Source organism: Rhinatrema bivittatum, chromosome 19 (genome assembly GCF_901001135.1).
Source record: "Rhinatrema bivittatum chromosome 19, aRhiBiv1.1, whole genome shotgun sequence".
In the NCBI taxonomy this organism is placed as follows: domain Eukaryota; kingdom Metazoa; phylum Chordata; class Amphibia; order Gymnophiona; family Rhinatrematidae; genus Rhinatrema; species Rhinatrema bivittatum.
In genome coordinates, this window is record NC_042633.1 from 45,119,455 (window position 1) to 45,140,554 (window position 21,100).

At 51.6% G+C, this 21,100-nt stretch overlaps 1 protein-coding gene across 4 annotated transcripts in view; it reads left to right on the forward strand.

The window, feature by feature from the left end:
- The first annotated feature begins 384 nt into the window (after positions 1-384).
- LOC115080591 (cdc42-interacting protein 4-like) overlaps positions 385-21,100 on the forward strand; it is a 44,839-nt gene continuing 24,123 nt past the window's right edge. For 3 of the 4 annotated variants that reach the window (XR_003853603.1, XM_029584845.1, XM_029584847.1), the window contains exons 1-2: positions 16,275-16,330; positions 17,965-18,080. Coding sequence is in view for 3 of the 4 variants with exons in the window: in XM_029584845.1 (XP_029440705.1) it covers positions 16,292-16,330; positions 17,965-18,080 (155 nt within the window). In the remaining variant the exon portion in view is untranslated. Of the gene's footprint in view, positions 514-16,274; positions 16,331-17,964; positions 18,081-21,100 lie in introns of those variants that run through there. The other variant, XM_029584846.1, reaches the window with a different exon arrangement.

Sequence of the window (21,100 nt, forward strand, 5' to 3'; positions counted from 1 at the left end):
GCCCTAAATCTTGCTTCCCAGCCTCCAAGCCGGGATATCCCCCTCCCCCACCGGCCCAACCTTAGTGGTCTCGGGACGGCTTCTTAAAAGAGTGGGCGGGGCTTCCAGAGGAGGGTGTGGTTTTTCCCCCGATGGGCGGGACCTCGTGGGAGGCCCAGGGCGCTTTTCACACTGAGGAGGGCGGGGTTCTTGAAAAGTGTCTCTTGCTGCGGTGGGCGCGGCTTCCCCACTGTGGGCGTGTCTCTTGCTGCGGAGGGCGCGGCTTCCCCACTGTGGGCGTGTCTCCTGCCGCGGAGGGCGCGGCTTCCCCACTGTGGGCGTGTCTCCTGCCGCGGAGGGCGCGGCTTCCCTCCCCTTTGGGCGTGTCTCCTGCCGCGGTGGGCGCGGCTTCCCCTGTGGGCGTGTCCTCTCCCTTCCCGGCCGCATTCCTCTCCCTTCCCGGCCGCTTTGCCCTCGCCTCCGCTTCCGTCCTGAGTCCGCAACGCCGCCATGGACTGGGGCTCCGAGCTCTGGGTAAGTCTCTGCCCGATCCCGTCTGCGAAGGCTCAGTGCCCGGGGGGATAGGGGGGTGCGTGGAGGGAGGGGAGACGGAGCTGGCAGGGACTGTGGGGGAGAGAAGATGTAGTTGACTGGGGGAGTGGAGGAAGGGAGCTGCCTGGGACCGTCGGGGAGAAGAGAGGCGGAGTTGCTCCAGATACTGGGGGTGGTGTCTGGGACCTAGGAGGTTGCATTGGATGTGGGAGAGGGGGTGCTGCCCAAGATCCTGGGGAGTGGGGAGAGAAAAGCATGAGAGGGAGTTTTCTGGGAGGGGAGAGTTAGTGCTACCTGGAATGATGGGGATAGGTAGAGGGGGAGGTGTCCAGGACACTGGGTGGGGACAGGTGGCTTCCCATAGGATGTAGGAGGAAGAAGTTTGGGGAGGGAGCAGCCTGGGGCTGGAAGAGACGATACCGCCTAGGAGGCTGGGGCTGATTCTCGGGGAGGAGGAGAAAGGCCTGAGAGGGAGTTGCCCGTGATCCTGGGAGGGGAGAAATGGAGGTAGCTGGAGGAATATTATTGGGGGTTACCCAGGATGCTGGGGAGCGGAGTGAGGATGGAGTTGCTTGGGACCCTGGGATGGGAGAGGTGGTGTTGCCCAGGATGCTGGAGAGAGGTGCGGGGGAGTGCAGTTGCCTGGGAGGGCAGAGGAGATGCTGAAGGAATACTGGGGGAGAAGAGTTGCCTTGGCATCTGGGAAGGGAACACAGTGATGGTCGGGATGGTGTGAGGCAGTGGAGGAGAAGCCTGGGAAGGAGGGAGGGGAGAGCTTAGTTTGTTCTGGATGCTCTGGGGCAGAGAGGGGCAGGCACCTGGGAGGGAAGGAAGTGGAGAGCTGGTCTTGCTCGGATGCTGGGGAAAGCCTGGAATTGGGGAGGTAAGGAGGGAAGGGTAGAAATGATCTTGCTCAGGATGCAGGGGGGGGGAGGAGTTTCCTGATACAGAGAGAAGGGAGGAGGTGGTGTTGCTCATGTTTCTGAGAAGTGATGGGAAAGAGTTGCCTGGGAGGAAAGAAGAGAGGTGGGGAGTGGTGGAGGGGAGATGACAGCACGAGTGGAGCAGGGATAGGGTGGGCAACAGATGAGAGAGAGAGTGACAGGGAGTGGCCCTACCACGTGCAGTAGCGTAAGCGGAGCTGGAACTGGATGGGCAGCAAAAGAGAGATCAGGTTAGGAAGTGATGGCATTAACTCCACCAGCAGGAGTGGCGCAGGGATGGATGAGCAGCAGGAAGCAGCCACAACAGACACCGCAGCAGGAGTGAAGCAGGGACAGGGTGAGCATCAAGCAAGGTCACAGCAGGAAGTGGGGAGGGCAGCAGGAGGGTGAGGGCAGCAGGGACAGGGTGAGCATCCAGCGAGGTCACAGCAGGAAGTGGCACCACCATCCTCAGCAGTGGGGTTAGGGGAGGGCAGCAGGAGGGTGAGGGCAGCAGGGACAGGGTGAGCATCAAGCGAGATCACAGCAGGAAGTGGCACCACCACCCTCTGCAGTGGGGTTAGGGGAGGGCAGCAGGAGGGTGAGGGCAGCAGGGACAGGGTGAGCATCCAGCGAGGTCACAGCAGGAAGTGGCCCCACCATCCTCAGCAGTGGGGTTAGGGGAGGGCAGCAGGAGGGTGAGGGCAGCAGGGACAGGGTGAGCATCAAGCGAGATCACAGCAGGAAGTGGCACCACCACCCTCTGCAGTGGGGTTAGGGGAGGGCAGCAGGAGGGTGAGGGCAGCAGGGACAGGGTGAGCATCCAGCGAGGTCACAGCAGGAAGTGGCACCACCACCCTCGGCAGTGGGGTTAGGGGAGGGCAGCAGGAGGGTGAGGGCAGCAGCAGGAGTGAAGCAGGGACAGGGTGAGCATCAAGCGAGGTCACAGCAGGAAGTGGCACCACCATCCTCAGCAGTGGGGTTAGGGGAGGGCAGCAGGAGGGTGAGGGCAGAAGCAGGGACAGGGTGAGCATCAAGCGAGGTCACAGCAGGAAGTGGCCCCACCATCCTCGGCAGTGGGGTTAGGGGAGGGCAGCAGGAGGGTGAGGGCAGCAGGGACAGGGTGAGCATCAAGCGAGGTCACAGCAGGAAGTGGCACCACCATCCTTGGCAGTGGGGTTAGGGGAGGGCAGCAGGAGGGTGAGGGCAGCAGGGACAGGGTGAGCATCAAGCGAGGTCACAGCAGGAAGTGGCCCCACCATCCTCGGCAGTGGGGTTAGGGGAGGGCAGCAGGAGGGTGAGGGCAGCAGGGACAGGGTGAGCATCAAGCGAGATCACAGCAGGAAGTGGCACCACCACCCTCGGCAGTGGGGTTAGGGGAGGGCAGCAGGAGGGTGAGGGCAGCAGGGACAGGGTGAGCATCCAGCGAGGTCACAGCAGGAAGTGGCACCACCACCCTCGGCAGTGGGGTTAGGGGAGGGCAGCAGGAGGGTGAGGGCAGCAGGGACAGGGTGGGCATCAAGCGAGGTCACAGCAGGAAGTGGCCCCACCACCCTCGGCAGTGGGGTTAGGGGAGGGCAGCAGGAGGGTGAGGGCAGCAGCAGGAGTGAAGCAGGGACAGGGTGAGCATCAAGCGAGGTCACAGCAGGAAGTGGCCCCACCATCCTCCGCAGTGGGGTTAGGGGAGGGCAGCAGGAGGGTGAGGGCAGCAGGGACAGGGTGGGTAGATGTTGTAGGAGTCCTTGAGGACGGGACTGTGGCCATCTATAAATTTATTTATTTATTTAGCATTTTTATATACCGAAATTCATGTAGCAGAGTTACAAATCAATTTGGTTTACATTTTAACATTAACATGCATGTAAGAATGCAGTTACATAGAACAAGGAGTATATAACTTGAAACAAATAAACTGGGAGACTGTTATCGCCATATAACATGAACAATAAATAGTGTGAAATTTTTGTGTATTAATTACAAATTATGTAAACGTGTATGCGGAGCCTGTGAAATCATCTGTGGAGGGTGAGCTTATAGCCATGTATAAAGAATTCAAATATATAAATCGGGATATAGCATGCGTATGAAGAATTTATTCACAGAAACATTGTCAATGATGAGGATACCAAGGGCCATCTACTCGAGCAAATTTACTTCCTGCTGCTGGACACAAAACCTAGTATAACTCTGTGCTTATCCTCACTCCCTCCCATAGATTATCCCAGGCTTTATCCCTCACTCCCCCACAGCTAAGGATCCTCTGTGCTTATCCCAGGCTTTATCCCTCACTCCCCCACAGCTAAGGATCCTCTGTGCTTATCCCAGGCTTTACCCCTCACTCTCTCACAGCTAAGGACCCTCTGTGCTTATCCCAGGCTTTACCCCTCACTCCCTCACAGCTAAGGATCCTCTGTGCTTACCCCAGGTTTTACCTCTCACTGCCCCCACAGCTAAGGATCCTCTGTGCTTATCCTCACTCCCTCCCACAGCTTATCCCAAGCTTTACCCTCACTCCCTCACAGCTAAGGATCCTCTGTGCTTATCCCAGGCTTTACCTCTCACTCCCTCACAGCTAAGGATCCTCTGTGCTTACCCCAGGTTTTACCTCTCACTGCCCCCACAGCTAAGGATCCTCTGTGCTTACCCCAGGTTTTACCTCTCACTCCCCCCACAGCTAAGGATCCTCTGTGCTTATCCCAAGCTTTACCCTCACTCCCCCCCAGCTAAGGATCCTCTGTGCTTACCCCAGGCTTTACCTCTCACTCCCCCCCAGCTAAGGATCCTCTGTGCTTATCCCAACCTTACCCTCACTCCCCCCCAGCTAAGGATCCTCTGTGCTTACCCCAAGCTTTACCTCTCACTCCCCCCCAGCTAAGGATCCTCTGTGCTTATCCCAACCTTACCCTCACTCCCCCCCCAGCTAAGGATCCTCTGTGCTTATCCCAGGCTTTACCTCTCACTCCCTCACAGCTAAGGATCCTCTGTGCTTATCCCAGCCTTTACCTCTCACTCCCTCACAGCTAAGGATCCTCTGTGCTTATCCCAGCCTTTACCTCTCACTCCCTCACAGCTAAGGATCCTCTGTGCTTATCCCAGGCTTTACCTCTCACTCCCTCACAGCTAAGGATCCTCTGTGCTTATCCCAGGCTTTACCTCTCACTCCCTCACAGCTAAGGATCCTCTGTGCTTATCCCAGGCTTTATCCCTCACTCCCCCACAGCTAAGGATCCTCTGTGCTTATCCCAGGCTTTACCCCTCACTCCCCCCACAGCTAAGGATCCTCTGTGCTTATCCCAGGCTTTACCCCTCACTCCCTCACAGCTAAGGATCCTCTGTGCTTATCCCAGGCTTTACCCCTCACTCCCCCACAGCTAAGGATCCTCTGTGCTTATCCCAGGCTTTACCTCTCACAGCTAAGGATCCTCTGTGCTTATCCCAGGCTTTACCTCTCACAGCTAAGGATCCTCTGTGCTTATCCCAGGCTTTACCCCTCACTCCCTCACAGCTAAGGATCCTCTGTGCTTATCCCAGGCTTTACCTCTCACTCCCCCACAGCTAAGGATCCTCTGTGCTTATCCCAGGCTTTACCCCTCACAGTTAAGGATCCTCTGTGCTTATCCCAGGCTTTACCCCTCACTCCCTCACAGCTAAGGATCCTCTGTGCTTATCCCAGGCTTTACCCCTCACTCCCCCACAGCTAAGGATCCTCTGTGCTTATCCCAGGCTTTACCTCTCACAGCTAAGGATCCTCTGTGCTTATCCCAGGCTTTACCTCTCACAGCTAAGGATCCTCTGTGCTTATCCCAGGCTTTACCCCTCACTCCCTCACAGCTAAGGATCCTCTGTGCTTATCCCAGGCTTTACCTCTCACTCCCTCACAGCTAAGGATCCTCTGTGCTTATCCCAGGCTTTACCTCTCACTCCCCCACAGCTAAGGATCCTCTGTGCTTATCCCAGGCTTTACCCCTCACAGCTAAGGATCCTCTGTGCTTATCCCAGGCTTTACCCCTCACTCCCTCACAGCTAAGGATCCTCTGTGCTTATCCCAGGCTTTACCTCTCACTCCCCCACAGCTAAGGATCCTCTGTGCTTATCCCAGGCTTTACCCCTCACAGTTAAGGATCCTCTGTGCTTATCCCAGGCTTTACCCCTCACAGCTAAGGATCCTCTGTGCTTATCCCAGGCTTTACCCCTCACTCCCCCACAGCTAAGGATCCTCTGTGCTTATCCCAGGCTTTACCCCTCACTCCCTCACAGCTAAGGATCCTCTGTGCTTATCCCAGGCTTTACCTCTCACTCCCTCACAGCTAAGGATACTCTGTGCTTATCCCAGGCTTTACCTCTCACTCCCTCACAGCTAAGGATCCTCTGTGCTTATCCCAGGCTTTACCCCTCACTCCCTCACAGCTAAGGATCCTCTGTGCTTATCCCAGGCTTTACCCCTCACTCCCTCACAGCTAAGGATCCTCTGTGCTTATCCCAGGCTTTACCTTTCACTCCCTCACAGCTAAGGATCCTCTGTGCTTATCCCAGGCTTTACCCCTCACTCCCCCACAGCTAAGGATCCTCTGTGCTTTTCCCAGGCTTTACCCCTCACTCCCTCACAGCTAAGGATCCTCTGTGCTTATCCCAGGCTTTACCCCTCACTCCCTCACAGTTAAGGATCCTCTGTGCTTATCCCAGGCTTTACCCCTCACTCCCCCACAGCTAAGGATCCTCTGTGCTTATCCCAGGCTTTACCCCTCACTCCCTCACAGCTAAGGATCCTCTATGCTTATCCCAGGCTTTACCCCTCACTCCCCCACAGCTAAGGATCCTCTGTGCTTATCCCAGGCTTTACCCCTCTCTCCCCCACAGCTAAGGATCCTCTGTGCTTATCCCAGGCTTTACCCCTCTCTCCCCCACAGCTAAGGATCCTCTGTGCTTATCCCAGGCTTTACCCCTCTCTCCCCCACAGCTAAGGATCCTCTGTGCTTATCCCAGGCTTTACCTCTCACTCCCCCACAGCTAAGGATCCTCTGTGCTTATCCCAGGCTTTACCCCTCACTCCCTCACAGCTAAGGATCCTCTGTGCTTATCCCAGGCTTTACCCCTCACTCCCCCACAGCTAAGGATCCTCTGTGCTTATCCCAGGCTTTACCTCTCACTCCCTCACAGCTAAGGATCCTCTGTGCTTATCCCAGGCTTTACCTCTCACTCCCTCACAGCTAAGGATCCTCTGTGCTTATCCCAGGCTTTACCTCTCACTCCCTCACAGCTAAGGATCCTCTGTGCTTATCCCAGGCTTTACCCCTCACTCCCCCACAGCTAAGGATCCTCTGTGCTTATCCCAGGCTTTACCCCTCTCTCCCTCACAGCTAAGGATCCTCTGTGCTTATCCCAGGCTTTACCTCTCACTCCCCCACAGCTAAGGATCCTCTGTGCTTATCCCAGGCTTTACCTCTCACTCCCTCACAGCTAAGGATCCTCTGTGCTTATCCCAGGCTTTACCCCTCACTCCCTCACAGCTAAGGATCCTCTGTGCTTATCCCAGGCTTTACCTCTCACTCCCTCACAGCTAAGGATCCTCTGTGCTTATCCCAGGCTTTACCCCTCACTCCCTCACAGCTAAGGATCCTCTGTGCTTATCCCAGGCTTTACCCCTCACTCCCTCACAGCTAAGGATCCTCTGTGCTTATCCCAGGCTTTACCTCTCACTCCCTCACAGCTAAGGATCCTCTGTGCTTATCCCAGGCTTTACCCCTCACAGCTAAGGATCCTCTGTGCTTACCCAGGCTTCCTGAAATGCTGCTGTTTGTGATTCTGCCACTCCTGGAGAGGATGCCTGCAGGATGTTCCCTATGCCCCTGTGAGCCTTGGTGTGCAAGGCCCTTGCTCCGAGTTGCACAGCCCCCGTTGTCCAAGTACATGCTTGGGCTCAGCAGGACACCCAGCTTTGAGAATCGGGTCCCTGTATACAGCTGCATACAGCTGTGCTTCCCCTCCCCTCCTCCTGACAGATGTTCTGTGTGCAGAATCAGTTTCCATAGGGCTGGGTGGGTGTAGATCTGGGAAGGGGGGTGCCATGTCTATCCTTCAGGCTGTGCTTCCTGCTGCCCCTCTGCTTGCTGGGCAGGAATAAACACAGGCAGGAAGTGGGAAGAAAGATCAGATGTGTGGCAAATCTTATCCCCTCCCCACTACCCACACACACACACAGAAGAAACTCCTGAATCTGCTCTTAAATGCAGGTTGGGAAGCGTCTGCAGTTGGAGGTGATGCTTGATGCTCGCATCTCTCTCCCCTTGCTGGATAATTCGGGGCCCTGCACGCCGATCCCTCAGCTCCCTGGGGGAGGCAGGAGTTTGCTGTTCTCAGGCCCCCGTTTCTGGTCTGCGACTGGCGGGCTCTGGCCTTGGCTTCCTCTGCTATTATCTGCTGCATTTTTGTGCTAAACCTATTCAAGCAGGATTTAAATGAAGCTGCAGATGGTAAATAAGGCCTTAGAAGAGATGATGCGAATTATGCAAAGGAGCTGAGGTGAAAGGGAAGAGCTGAGAGTAGGGAGCCCGGGGCTGGCCATAGGCAGGGCGAGGGAGGAGGGAAGGCAGCAGAGCTGCTGCTGCTTGGCCTGTAGGAGGCGCTCCACACTAGACTTGCATGGCAGGTTTGCCTGCACTTGGCCCTCATTCCCCACACCTTGCTTTATGGGGAGGGGGAGCAGGAAAACCATCCGGAGCCGATTTACGTGTTCACTGCGGAGCTGGCAGAGGCTCCCTGATATACGAGTTAACAGAGGGGAGAGCAGAGGCAAGCTGGGGCTTTGGCTGCCCCAGCCGGTGCCGTTCAGACTGGCAGAACCAGGTCTGCTGCATTCTCCACATTCTGCAAAGAACCTCAGCTGCACGGGCTGTTAACCCTTCCGTTCCCTGTCACCCTGCACCCCGGGGGCATTTCCTACAGCTCGTGTGTTATGATTTCACTGTGCTGGTGGCGTGCTGCCTGCCTCGGATATGTCCTGATGGCTGGGCACTCGGGCACGCTGCCACATCCTACAGCACTGACTCGTCACCAGGATGCTCAGTTCTTGGTGCCTGTGCAGTGACCGGTGCCCAGCTGCTTCCATCATTATAACCGTCATGAAGGGAGAGAGGGGAGAGATCCCTAGGCTACCCCTCCAGCACGGGGTTCTTCAGGGGAAGGGCAGGCCAGGGAGCACAGAAGAGGCTTGAAATAAACCAAGCCCAGAGCGAGCACGAGGAGGAACTGCATTCGCAGGGAAACCTGTAAGAAAATCTGTAGCACTTTGAGAAGTTTTACACCCGCTGCCGTGCATTGACTCTTAATATTCTCCCACTCCCGGGGTCTGCCAAAATGCAGCTTTACTTTTCCCGAAAAGCTGGGTCATGCATTCCTCAGCACTTGTCCAGTTTCACACAAATGCCAACTCTTGCACTACAGAAATGAGTGATTGCCCTTGTCCCAAAACACCAGGGATGTGCCTCTCTGCATAGGCCTGAATGGCAGAGACGGTGGGAGAGCTGACATTACCTATGCAAGAATTCTGGTCCGGACAGGAAAGGGTTTATTCTCCTACAGCTGCTGCCCAGACCGCAGCCTGTTCTAGCCCCCTCCCTGGGATCCTGCTCCCGGAGCTTCACCCTCAGGTCTGGTGGCAGATACTCGGCTGTCAGAGTTATCTGGGTCTTTACTGTGCTTAATTTTTCACACTTTATTGCTTTGAAAGGGTTGCAGACTGGACTCCGTTTTGAGAAGTGCTTATGCATGTAATACACTTTACACGCGTGTACAAGCCTTGTGAAAACTACCCCGGGGATTGAAAGGGTACAGGAAGGCACAGAAGTGATTACGATCCTGGGGGCAGGGAAAGCCTTTTTGCGTGTGCTTTCCAAAATCAGGAGTCTGTGCATAAAAGTACGTGTGAACATTTATAGCCTCTCCCGTGCAGGTGTAAATGTCCATCCGTACCCGCTGCCTTATAAATCCGGGCTTTGAGCAGACAAACAAGTCACGCGTGCCAAAACCTGCCTTCCGTGTTCTAAGACAAGTGCACGAACCTCTGAATCTTGGAGAGCAAGTCCTGGCAGAGATTTAATCCCATGACCTCGCCCCATGAACGGCTCATGTGAGCCACCTTAGGGTAAGGAGGCAAGCTCTATACAGCTGACGGTTCCAGCCGTGCTCTGAGAAGGGCCCCGCTTCTCGTATGTAAGATTTTCCATAATCGGAGTCTCCTAGACCTTATTCAGTCCCTTCCCTTCTTACAAACCCCACAATGGCGCAGCCACTAACAGGTGGGAAATAATAGCTCTCTTCTTACCAAGCGAGGTCCCTATGTATCCCAGCAGCATATTCACAGGTAAACGAGTGCCATGTAATTCTCACATTCCTGTTATTAACTAATTTCCAGGACACTAGGAGACTGCCCACACCCCTCCAGCACAGAGCACGGGAACCCTACAAATCTCAGCTAACTTGCTTTCTGTCAGGTGTTATCTGTAAATATCTTTATAGTTGTTCTGTTTAACCTGGATGCAGAGAGGAACTCTCTCCCCTGAGTCTGATATCCATGCACGCCTTTTCCCTGACAAGCACCCTGTCGTGTGCGCTCCTGAGCCTACCGCAGAGACCACTTTCAGGGGATTCAGTTCAATTCTACCCCTCAGGAGAGGCAAAGTGTCCACAACCAAGAAATTCAAGACAAATGAAACTGCTGGGCAGACTGATAGTTATTATGAAAATTGGAAAATTCTGACTTTATGGCTTGGATTTTAGGTTTAAACTCTGTGATAAAACTTGCTAAATCGGCTCATGTAATCTGAGACTCGGTTGGGTATAGGATTTTCACCTTTCTCCTCGGGATCCGCTGCTGCCATGTTAGGGCTCAGGCAGAGATGAGATTGCCGTTCACTTAACGAACAATTCAGAAGGGGTAAAGCACTTTAAATAGGTCCAGAGCTGGGAGCTTAAGTTGTCCTCTCTGGGTGCTGAAGTCCTCTCTCTCTTGTCCTCCCCCTAGCATCTTCCCTGTGTATCTTCTCGCACCCTCTACAGGGCTGTATGGACTCTTCTGTCTAGAACAAGATGGTTGAATTGCCACACGAGTCTCATCTGCCATTGCTGGATTCCCTTTCAGTCCTCTGTGCTAGGACAGTGAGATTGAGTGTTCATGCCCTGATCTGAGGGGGTTACTGAAAGGGTTTGTAGGACAGACGATGGGTCACCGCTTTTTCAGTCCTCTGTGCTAGGACAGTGAGAGTGAGTGTTCATGCCCTGGTCTGAGGGGTTACTGAAAGGGTTTGTAGGACAGAAGATGGGTCACTGCCCTTTCAGTGCTCTGTGCTAGGACAGTGAGAGTGAGTGTTCATGCCCTGGTCTGAGGGGTTACTGAAAGGGTTTGTAGGACAGACGATGGGTCACCGCTTTTTCAGTCCTCTGTGCTAGGACAGTGAGAGTGAGTGTTCATGCCCTGGTCTGAGGGGTTACTGAAAGGGATTGTAGGACAGACGATGGGTCACTGCCCTTTCAGTCCTCTGTGCTAGGACAGTGAGAGTGAGTGTTCATGCCCTGGTCTGAGGGGGTTACTGAAAGGGTTTGTAGGAGCAGAAGATGGGTCACTGCCCTTTCAGTGCTCTGTGCTAGGACAGTGAGAGTGAGTGTTCATGCCCTGGTCTGAGGGGGTTACTGAAAGGGTTTGTAGGACAGACGATGGGTCACTGCCCTTTCAGTCCTCTGTGCTAGGACAGTGAGAGTGAGTGTTCATGCCCTGGTCTGAGGGGGTTACTGAAAGGGTTTGTAGGAGCAGAAGATGGGTCACTGCCCTTTCAGTGCTCTGTGCTAGGACAGTGAGAGTGAGTGTTCATGCCCTGATCTGAGGGGGTTACTGAAAGGGTTTGTAGGAGCAGAAGATGGGTCACTGCCCTTTCAGTGCTCTGTGCTAGGACAGTGAGAGTGAGTGTTCATGCCCTGGTCTGAGGGGTTACTGAAAGGGTTTGTAGGAGCAGAAGATGGGTCACTGCCCTTTCAGTCCTCTGTGCTAGGACAGTGAGAGTGAGTGTTCATGCCCTGGTCTGAGGGGTTACTGAAAGGGTTTGTAGGAGCAGAAGATGGGTCACTGCCCTTTCAGTCCTCTGTGCTAGGACAGTGAGAGTGAGTGTTCATGCCCTGATCTGAGGGGGTTACTGAAAGGGTTTGTAGGACAGACGATGGGTCACTGCCCTTTCAGTCCTCTGTGCTAGGACAGTGAGAGTGAGTGTTCATGCCCTGGTCTGAGGGGTTACTGAAAGGGTTTGTAGGAGCAGAAGATGGGTCACTGCCCTTTCAGTGCTCTGTGCTAGGACAGTGAGAGTGAGTGTTCATGCCCTGGTCTGAGGGGGTTACTGAAAGGGTTTGTAGGACAGAAGATGGGTCACTGCCCTTTCAAGTCCTCTGTGCTAGGACAGTGAGAGTGAGTGTTCATGCCCTGATCTGAGGGGGTTACTGAAAGGGTTTGTAGGACAGACGATGGGTCACTGCCCTTTCAGTCCTCTGTGCTAGGACAGTGAGAGTGAGTGTTCATGCCCTGATCTGAGGGGTCACTGAAAGGGATTGTAGGAGCAGAAGATGAGTCACTGCCCTTTCAGTCCTCTGTGCTAGGACAGTGAGAGTGAGTGTTCATGCCCTGGTATGAGGGGGTTACTGAAAGGGTTTGTAGGACAGAAGATGGGTCACTGCCCTTTCAGTGCTCTGTGCTCGGACAGTGAGAGTGAGTGTTCATGCCCTGATCTGAGGGGGTTACTGAAAGGGTTTATAGGAGCAGAAGATGGGTCACTGCCCTTTCAGTGCTCTGTGCTAGGACAGTGAGAGTGAGTGTTCATGCCCTGGTCTGAGGGGTTACTGAAAGGGTTTGTAGGAGCAGAAGATGGGTCACTGCCCTTTCAGTGCTCTGTGCTAGGACAGTGAGAGTGAGTGTTCATGCCCTGGTCTGAGGGGTTACTGAAAGGGAATGTAGGAGCAGAAGATGGGTCACTGCTTTTTCAGTCCTCTGTGCTAGGACAGTGAGAGTGAGTGTTCATGCCCTGATCTGAGGGGGTTACTGAAAGGGTTTGTAGGAGCAGAAGATGGGTCACTGCCCTTTCAGTGCTCTGTGCTAGGACAGTGAGAGTGAGTGTTCATGCCCTGGTATGAGGGGGTTACTGAAAGGGTTTGTAGGACAGAAGATGGGTCACTGCCCTTTCAGTGCTCTGTGCTCGGACAGTGAGAGTGAGTGTTCATGCCCTGGTCTGAGGGGGTTACTGAAAGGGATTGTAGGAGCAGAAGATGGGTCACTGCTTTTTCAGTCCTCTGTGCTTGGACAGTGAGAGTGAGTGTTCATGCCCTGATCTGAGGGGGTTACTGAAAGGGTTTGTAGGACAGAAGATGGGTCACTGCCTTTTCAGTGCTCTGTGCTAGGACAGTGAGAGTGAGTGTTCATTCCCTGATCTGAGGGGGTTACTGAAAGGGTTTGTAGGACAGACGATGGGTCACTGCCCTTTCAGTGCTCTGTGCTAGGACAGTGAGAGTGAGTGTTCATTCCCTGATCTGAGGGGGTTACTGAAAGGGTTTGTAGGAGCAGAAGATGGGTCACTGCCCTTTCAGTGCTCTGTGCTAGGACAGTGAGAATGAGTGTTCATGCCCTGATCTGAGGGGTTACTGAAAGGGTTTGTAGGACAGAAGATGGGTCACTGCCCTTTCAGTGCTCTGTGCTAGGACACTGAGAGTGAGTGTTCATGCCCTGATCTGAGGGGTTACTGAAAGGGTTTGTAGGACAGACGATGGGTCACTGCCCTTTCAGTGCTCTGTGCTAGGACAGTGAGAGTGAGTGTTCATTCCCTGATCTGAGGGGGTTACTGAAAGGGTTTGTAGGAGCAGAAGATGGGTCACTGCCCTTTCAGTGCTCTGTGCTAGGACAGTGAGAGTGAGTGTTCATGCCCTGATCTGAGGGGTTACTGAAAGGGTTTGTAGGACAGAAGATGGGTCACTGCCCTTTCAGTGCTCTGTGCTAGGACAGTGAGAGTGAGTGTTCATGCTCTGGTCCTGAGGGGTTACTGAAAGGGTTTGTAGGAGCAGAAGATGGGTCACTGCCCTTTCAGTGCTCTGTGCTAGGACAGTGAGAGTGAGTGTTCGTGCTCTGGTCCTGAGGGATTACTGAAAGGGTTTGTAGGAGCAGAAGATGGGTCACTGCCCTTTCAGTGCTCTGTGCTAGGACAGTGAGAGTGAGTGTTCGTGCTCTGGTCCTGAGGGATTACTGAAAGGGATTGTAGGAGCAGAAGATGGGTCACTGCTCTTTCAGTCCTCTGTGCTAGGACAGTGAGAGTGAGTGTTCATGCCCTGATCTGAGGGGTTACTGAAAGGGTTTGTAGGACAGAAGATGGGTCACTGCCCTTTCAGTGCTCTGTGCTAGGACAGTGAGAGTGAGTGTTCATTCCCTGATCTGAGGGGGTTACTGAAAGGGTTTGTAGGACAGAAGATGGGTCACTGCCCTTTCAGTGCTCTGTGCTAGGACAGTGAGAGTGAGTGTTCGTGCTCTGGTCCTGAGGGATTACTGAAAGGGATTGTAGGAGCAGAAGATGGGTCTCTGGAGCTGTGGACTCTACCTGTGCTTCTATTCCCCAGCATAACTTCTCTGCTTTCCAACTGAAGGGCTCTGCCCTGCATAGGAACAAGACTGGACTGAGGTTTTCCTTGCTTGGTATTCGTCCATTCTGTTTTGTATATTTTTGTGACTCACCCAAAAATCTGGATGATGACAGAGGCCCCAGAGACGATGCTTCCTTTTGCATCTGTTTCTCATCAAATACAACAAAATAATGTTTTACAATGCCAGCAGTGAAGCTTAAAGCGCTAAAACTGCAAGATTGAAATGAAATTACTGCTCCGAGATAATCTTGCTACAGGAGCAGAGATGTGAACATACCCCAGTATTAAACCTCAGAAAGAAAGACACACACACAGAATCATGCTGCAGGAGCAGAGACGTGAACATACCCCAGTATTAAACCTCAGAAACACAGACACACACACAGAATCAAGCTGCAGGAGCAGAGACATGAACATACCCCAGTATTAAATCTCAGAAAGACACACACACACAGAATCATGCTGCAGGAGCAGAGATGTGAACATACTGCAGTATTAAACTTTAGAGAGACACACACACACACACACACACACACACACACACACACACACACACACAGAATCATGCTGCAGGAGCAGAGACATGAACATAGTGCAGTATTAAACCTCCGAAAGACGGACACACACACACAGAATCATGCTGCAGGAGCAGAGACATGAACATACCCCAGTATTAAACCTCAGAAACACAGTCACACACACAGAATCATGCTGCAGGAGCAGAGACGTGAACATACTGCAGTATTAAACTTTAGAAACACAGACACACACACAGAATCTTGCTACAGGAGCAGAGATGTGAACATACTGCAGTATTAAACCTCCAAAAGACAGACACATACACAGAATCATGATGCAGGAGCAGAGACATGAACATACCCCAGTATTAAACCTCAGAAACACAGACACACACAAAGAATCATGCTGCAGGTGCTGAGAGATTAACATACATAGAAACATAGAAACATAGAAATGACGGCAGAAGAAGACCGAATGGCCCATCCAGTCTGCCCAGCAAGCCTCACACATTTTTTCTCTCATTCTTATCTGTTACTCTTAGCTCCTTGTTCTATTCCCCTTCCACCCCCACCATTAATGTAGAGAGCAGTGATGGACCTGCATGCAAGTGAAATATCTAGCTTGATTAGTTAGGGGTAGTAGGGGCAGTAACTGCCGCGATAAGCAAGCTACACCCATGCTTATTTGTTTTACCTAGACTATGTTGTACAGCTCTTGTTGGTTTTTTTTTTTTTTTTTTACTTCTCCCCTGCTGTAGAAGCAGAGAGCCATGCTGGATATGCATTGAAAGTGAAGTATCAGGCACATTTGGTTTGGGGTAGTAACCGCCGTAACAAGCCAGCTACTCCTCGCTTTGTGATTGCGAATCCTTTTTTTCTTCACCCCTGTTGTTGAAGCTATGCAGGATATGCGTGAAGCATCAGTTTTTTTGTTTTTGTTTTATTTTTCCCCCTGCCGTTGTTTGTTGTTTGTTAATTTTTTTTCCCCTGCCGTTGAAGCAGAGAGCTATGCTGGAAATGCGTGATGTATCAGTCTTTCTCCCATGCCGATGCAGCAGAGAACCATGCTGGATATGCATGGAAAGTGAAGTATCAGGCACATTTGGTTTGGGGTAGTAACCGCCGTAACAAGCCAGCTACTCCCCGCGTTTTGAGTGCGAACCCTTTTTCTTCTCCCTTGCCGTTGTAGCAGAGAGCTCTGCTGGATGTGTGAAGTATCAGTTATTCTTCTCCCCTGTCATTGAAGCAGAGAGCTATGCTGTATATGCATTGAAAGTGAAGTATCAGGCATATTTGGTTTGGGGTAGTAACCGCCGTAACAAGCCAGCTACTCCCCTCTTTGTGAGTGCAAATCCTTTTTTCCATTACCTCTTGCTGTTGAAGCTTAGAGTGATGTTGGAGTCACAGTAACCATGTGTATGTTTATTGACTAAGGGTATTGTCTCCAGGCAGTAGCCGTCATTCTGGCGAGTCACCCACTCTTCATTGGCGGCCTCTTGACTTTATGGATCCGCAGTGTTTATCCCACGCCCCTTTGAAGTCTTTCACAGTTCTGGTCTTCACCACTTCCTCCGGAAGGGCATTCCAGGCATCCACCACCCTCTCCGTGAAGAAATACTTCCTGACATTGGTTCTGAATCTTCCTCCCTGGAGCCTCAAATCATGACCCCTGGTTCTGCTGATTATTTTCCTACGGAAGAGGTTTGTCGTTGTTTTTGGATCATTAAAACCTTTCAAGTATCTGAAAGTCTGTATCATATCACCTCTGCTCCTCCTCTCCTCCAGGGTGTACATATTTAGATTCTTCAATCTCTCCTCGTACGTCATCCTATGAAGATCCTCCACCTTCCTGGTCGCCCTTCTCTGTACCGCTTCCATCTTGTCTTTGTCTTTTTGTAGATACGGTCTCCAGAACTGAACACAGTACTCCAGGTGAGGCCTCACCAAGGACCTGTACAAGGGAATAATCACTTCCCTTTTCTTACTTGATATTCCTCTCTCTATGCAGCCCAGCATTCTTCTGGCTTTTGCTATCGCCTTGTCGCATTGTTTTGCTGTCTTCACATCATTAGACACTATCACCCCAAGGTCCCTCTCCTGCTCCGTGCACATCAGCCTTTCCCCCCCCATCGAGTACAGTTCATTCGGATTTCCACTCCCCATATGCATGACTTTGCACTTCTTGGCATTGAATCTCAGCTGCCATATCTTCGACCACTCTTCCAGTTTCCTTAGATCCCGTCTCATTCTCTCCACTCCTTCCGGCGTGTCCACTCTGTTGCAGATCTTAGTGTCATCCGCAAAAAGACAAACCTTACTCAGAATCATGCTGCAGGAGCAGAGACGTGAACATACTGCAGTATTAAACCTCAGAAACACAGACACACACTCAGAATCATGCTGCAGGAGCAGAGACGTGAACATACTGCAGTATTAAACCTCAGAAACACAGACACACACTCAGAATCATGCTGCAGGAGCAGAGATGTGAACATACTGCAGTATTAAACCTCAGACACACACACACACACTCAGAATCATGCTGCAGGAGCAGAGATGTGAACATACTGCAGTATTAAACCTCAGAAAGACAGACACACACTCACACTCACTGCAGGAGCTGAGACAGGAATACTATGCAGTATTAAACCTGAGAAACAGTCGCTCTCACTGTAGGTGCTCATAAGGTCCCTCTCTCATGTTTTTTCTTTAATATTTAGGAAGCTTTCTCCATTGGGAGCTTGTTAGCTCTCATAGCAGCCTATTCTTGGCCACATAATGATTTAGGCTTTTTGAATATTGTCTGCACCGCACTAATAATGTGCCTCAGCTGGTTGGGAATTATCCACTGCCCCTCATTACCCATCCTGCTGTTAGTGGGGTAGGGGCCTGAAATCTTGCACTTTTACCAAGGTAGGTACAGTGATCTCTTTCACCAGTTTAGTTCCCCACCACCATAAAACATCTTTAAATCTGAAACTTTCGTTCATGCTTAGTTGCCTTTTCTGTCTGTCTTGTCTAGATTTTAAGCTCTGTGTAGCAGGGACTGTCTGATGCGTCTCTGTAATTACGTAGCTAGGAACAGTGATGTTAAACCTGACACACAGACTGTCTGACTGCGGGAGCAGCGACAGGAACATTCCCCACTAGTAAAGTCCAGGAGGAAGGCTGCTGACGGGAGAATATTCATGGACTGGATGTTAGTTTCTCGTTTCTGTAGCACTCAGAAGAGGCAGTCCCTGCTCCGTGGAGCTTAGAAAGTAGCCGAGGGACCGTGACATGACTGAAGCCAGGTTAAATCCACTCAGCCTCCTCATCCTTTTCTTTCGTTATAGGATCAGTTCGACACCGTTGAGCGCCACACCCAGTGGGGGCTGGAGCTGGTGGAGAAGTATGTGAAGTTTGTGAGGGACCGGACGGAGATTGAGCAGTGTTACGCCAAGCAACTGAGGTAAGCTGGCTCCTCTCTCATCTGCGAGGCTTTTCCTTGCTTGGCTCGTGCGCATTTTGTGTTTCTCTGCTTCTGGCTTGATTTTTCTCCTTGTGGCTTTTCCAAAGCCTGGAAAGTTTCAGCCAACTTGTGCTTTACTCTGACCCTGAAGCACTTGCTAGTACTAACCCTGAATTTGCTTTCAGGCCTCTGTCCATGTGCTCTCCCTCTGGGTGTGACTTTCTCCCCCATCCCTGTACCCAAAACCAGCTCTCTCAGCTACTCATCTACTCTCCCCATTCCCTTATCCAAAACCAGCTCTCTCACCTACTCATCTACTCTCCCCCATCCCTGTACCCAAAACCAGCTCTCTCGCCTTCTCTTCTACTCTCCCCATTCCCTGTACCCAAAACCAGCTCTCTCACCTACTCATCTACTCTCCCCCATCCCTGTACCCAAAACCAGCTCTCTCGCCTTCTCTTCTACTCTCCCCATTCCCTTATCCAAAACCAGCTCTCTCACCTACTCATCTACTCTCCCCCATCCCTGTACCCAAAACCAGCTCTCTCACCCAATCATCTACTCTCCCCTTTCCCTTACCCAAAACCAGCTCTCTCACCTACTCTTCTACTCTCCCCATTCCCTTATCCAAAACCAGCTCTCTCACCTACTCTTCTACTCTCCCCATTCCCTTATCCAAAACCAGCTCTCTCACCTACTCTTCTACTCTCCCCATTCCCTTACCCAAAACCAGCTCTCTCACCCAATCATCTACTCTCCCCTTTCCCTTACCCAAAACCAGCTCTCTCACCTTCTCTTCTACTCTCCCCATTCCCTGTACCCAAAACCAGCTCTCTCACCCAATCATCTACTCTCCCCTTTCCCTTACCCAAAACCAGCTCTCTCACCCAGTCATCTACTCTCCCCTTTCCCTTACCCAAAACCAGCTCTCTCACCCAGTCATCTACTCTCCCCATTCCCTGTACCCAAAACCAGCTCTCTCACCTACTCTTCTACTCTCCCCATTCCCTTACCCAAAACCAGCTCTCTCACCCAATCATCTACTCTCCCCTTTCCCTTACCCAAAACCAGCTCTCACCCAGTCATCTACTCTCCCCTTTCCCTGTACCCAAAACCAGCTCTCTCACCCAGTCATCTATTCTCCCCATTCCCTTACCCAAAACGAGCTCTCTCACCCAGTCATCTACTCTCCCCTTTCCCTTACCCAAAACCAGCTCTCTCACCCAGTCATCTACTCTCCCCTTTCCCTTACCCAAAACCAGCTCTCTCACCCAGTCATCTACTCTCCCCCATCCCTGTACCCAAAACCAGCTCTCTCACCTACTCTTCTACTCTCCCCATTCCCTTACCCAAAACCAGCTCTCTCACCCAATCATCTAATCTCCCCTTTCCCTTACCCAAAACCAGCTCTCTCACCTTCTCTTCTACTCTCCCCATTCCCTGTACCCAAAACCAGCTCTCTCACCCAATCATCTACTCTCCCCTTTCCCCTTACCCAAAACCAGCTCTCTCACCCAGTCATCTACTCTCCCCTTTCCCTTACCCAAAACCAGCTCTCTCACCCAGTCATCTACTCTCCCCATTCCCTTACCCAAAACCAGCTCTCTCACCCAGTCATCTACTCTCCCCTTTCCCTTACCCAAAACCAGCTCTCTCACCCAGTCATCTACTCTCCCCTTTCCCTTACCCAAAACCAGCTCTCTCACCCAGTCATCTACTCTCCCCATTCCCTGTACCCAAAACCAGCTCTCTCACCTACTCTTCTACTCTCCCCATTCCCTTACCCAAAACCAGCTCTCTCACCTTCTCTTCTACTCTCCCCATTCCCTTACCCAAAACCAGCTCTCTCACCCAGTCATCTACTCTCCCCATTCCCTTATCCAAAACCAGTTCTCTTGGGAATGACTGCACTCTCCCACCCAGTGATTGACCCTGTCCCTTTCCTTACCAAAAGACAGTCCTCTCGCCTACAATTACCTAATCTCCCCCTTTCTTGTACCTAAAACCAGCCTTCTCACTTGAGTGACCTATTGTCCCCCTTTTCTGCATTATTACTTAAATTTGTTTGCTTTCCTAGCATGTGGCCAGATGGACTCAGGACCAATGGTTTTATGCTCCCCTGTCAGCAGATGGAGATGGAGTCAGGTTTCAAAGCTGATGTCACCTTAGATACTCTCCTGCAGTGACCTCAGCCCTCCAGTATCTTTCCGTCTCCAGCAGATAGTCGACGTACCTATGGGGATCGCTGTACCTTTTGGGTAATCCATCGTCCAGTCCCTGGATCAGGGCATCTATAATCTTATTGGGGTTCAGTGTTTATGTTTGGTTCAGCACAGTTATGGTTATCTGTTTAATTTTTTAATCAAGTTTTTTATCAATAGTATATCTACAGTGGCTTTTGAAGAGAATACTGAAGGGCTAAGGTCACTGCAGGGGTATGGATAGGGTGACATCAACTTTGAAACCTGACTCCATCTACTGGCAGGGAGCATAAACCCATTGGTCCTGAGTCCATGGGGCTCTGATGAAAATCTGCCCTTCAGCTGTCTGTGCTGTATTCAAGGATTTTCAGAAGGCGTTTGACAAAGTCCCTCATGAGAGGCTTCTACGAAAACTAAAAAGTCATGGGATAGGAGGCGATGTCCTTTCGTGGATTACAAACTGGTTAAAAGACAGGAAACAGAGTGTAGGATTAAAAGGTCAGTGGAAAAGGGTAAACAGTGGAGTGCCTCAGGGATCTATACTTGGACCGGTGCTTTTTAATATATATATATATATATATATATATATATATATATATATATATATATATATGATCTGGAAAGGAATACGATGAGTGAGGTTATCAAATTTGTGGATGATACAAAATTATTCAGAGTAGTTAAATCACAAGCAGACTGTGATACATCACAGGAGGACCTTGCAAGACTGGAAGATTGGGCATCCAAATGGCAGATGAAATTTAATGTGGACAAGTGCAAGGTGATGCATATAGGGAAAAATAACCCTTGCTGTAGTTA